The sequence below is a fragment of the Rhinopithecus bieti genome, unplaced genomic scaffold (assembly GCF_001698545.2).
Source record: "Rhinopithecus bieti isolate Rb0 unplaced genomic scaffold, ASM169854v2 scaffold_62788, whole genome shotgun sequence".
Taxonomy (NCBI): domain Eukaryota; kingdom Metazoa; phylum Chordata; class Mammalia; order Primates; family Cercopithecidae; genus Rhinopithecus; species Rhinopithecus bieti.
This window is the reverse complement of record NW_016823884.1, coordinates 82,491-83,423: the sequence shown is the minus strand read 5'-3', so window position 1 is coordinate 83,423 and position 933 is coordinate 82,491. Positions and strand designations below refer to the sequence as shown.

At 43.1% G+C, this 933-nt stretch overlaps 1 protein-coding gene across 2 annotated transcripts in view; it reads right to left on the bottom strand.

Annotated features, from left to right (window-relative positions):
- LOC108521937 (60S ribosomal protein L32) overlaps positions 1 to 511 on the bottom strand; it is a 2,421-nt gene extending 1,910 nt beyond the window's left edge. The window contains exon 1 of one of the 2 annotated variants that reach the window (XM_017861963.1): positions 1 to 511. In XM_017861963.1, coding sequence (XP_017717452.1) covers positions 46 to 453 — 408 coding nt within the window. In that variant the 5' untranslated portion in view covers positions 454 to 511 and the 3' untranslated portion in view covers positions 1 to 45. The other variant, XM_017861964.1, reaches the window with a different exon arrangement.
- Positions 512 to 933: the final 422 nt, after the last annotated feature.

The following is a 933-nucleotide window of genomic DNA, read 5'->3' as shown; positions in this document are numbered from 1 at the left end:
GCAGTTTTTACATTTATTTAAACAGAAAACGTGCACACCAGCTGTCTACTCATTTTCTTCACTGCGCAGCCTGGCATTGGGGTTGGTGACTCTGATGGCCAGCTGGGCGGCTCTTTCCACGATGGCTTTGCGGTTCTTGGAGGAAACATTGTGAGCAATCTCGGCACAGTAAGATTTGTTGCACATCAGCAGCACTTCCAGCTCCTTGACGTTGTGGACCAGGAACTTCCGGAATCCACTGGGCAGCATGTGCTTTGTTTTTTTGTTGCTCCCATAACCAATGTTGGGCATCAAGATCTGGCCCTTGAATCTTCTACGAACCCTGTTGTCAATGCCTCTGGGTTTCCGCCAGTTCCGCTTAATTTTGACATATCGGTCTGACTGGTGCCGGATAAACTTCTTGGTTCTTTTTTTGACGATCTTGGGCTTCACAAGGGGTCTGAGGGCGGCCATGATGCCGAGGAGGAGATGGCTGCCACCTCCGTAGGCAGCGCAGAGGAAGAGAGCAAGTCTCAGTACTTTATACAATGTCTGACATATTTGGTGCTTAATAAATGATGGTAAAATAAATGGAGGCATGCTGCTAAATTGAAAGACTGTTTCTGCAGGAGGAGATATCAAACAAGTCAACACTGCTTTAGTGTAAGGCTTATTTTTATAAATTTCATCATAATACATCCTCCTTTTATTTTCCTAATGATTCGAAGTAGAATAGAAGAAAGAAGTAGACGAAAGCTAAAGGAATAGATGCAAAATAGGAGGCTAATGGGAGCAAAGAGGTGAGTTAAATAAATAAAACCATAAGATGCTTAGTTATTCCTGGTGCTTTACTTAATCTCTTGGAATGAGGTTACATCAGTCTAATTAAAGTGGATGGATTTAGCTAACCAGGCAGTAGAAAGAAGAAGATTGGCACCTAATTTAGGGTAGGTA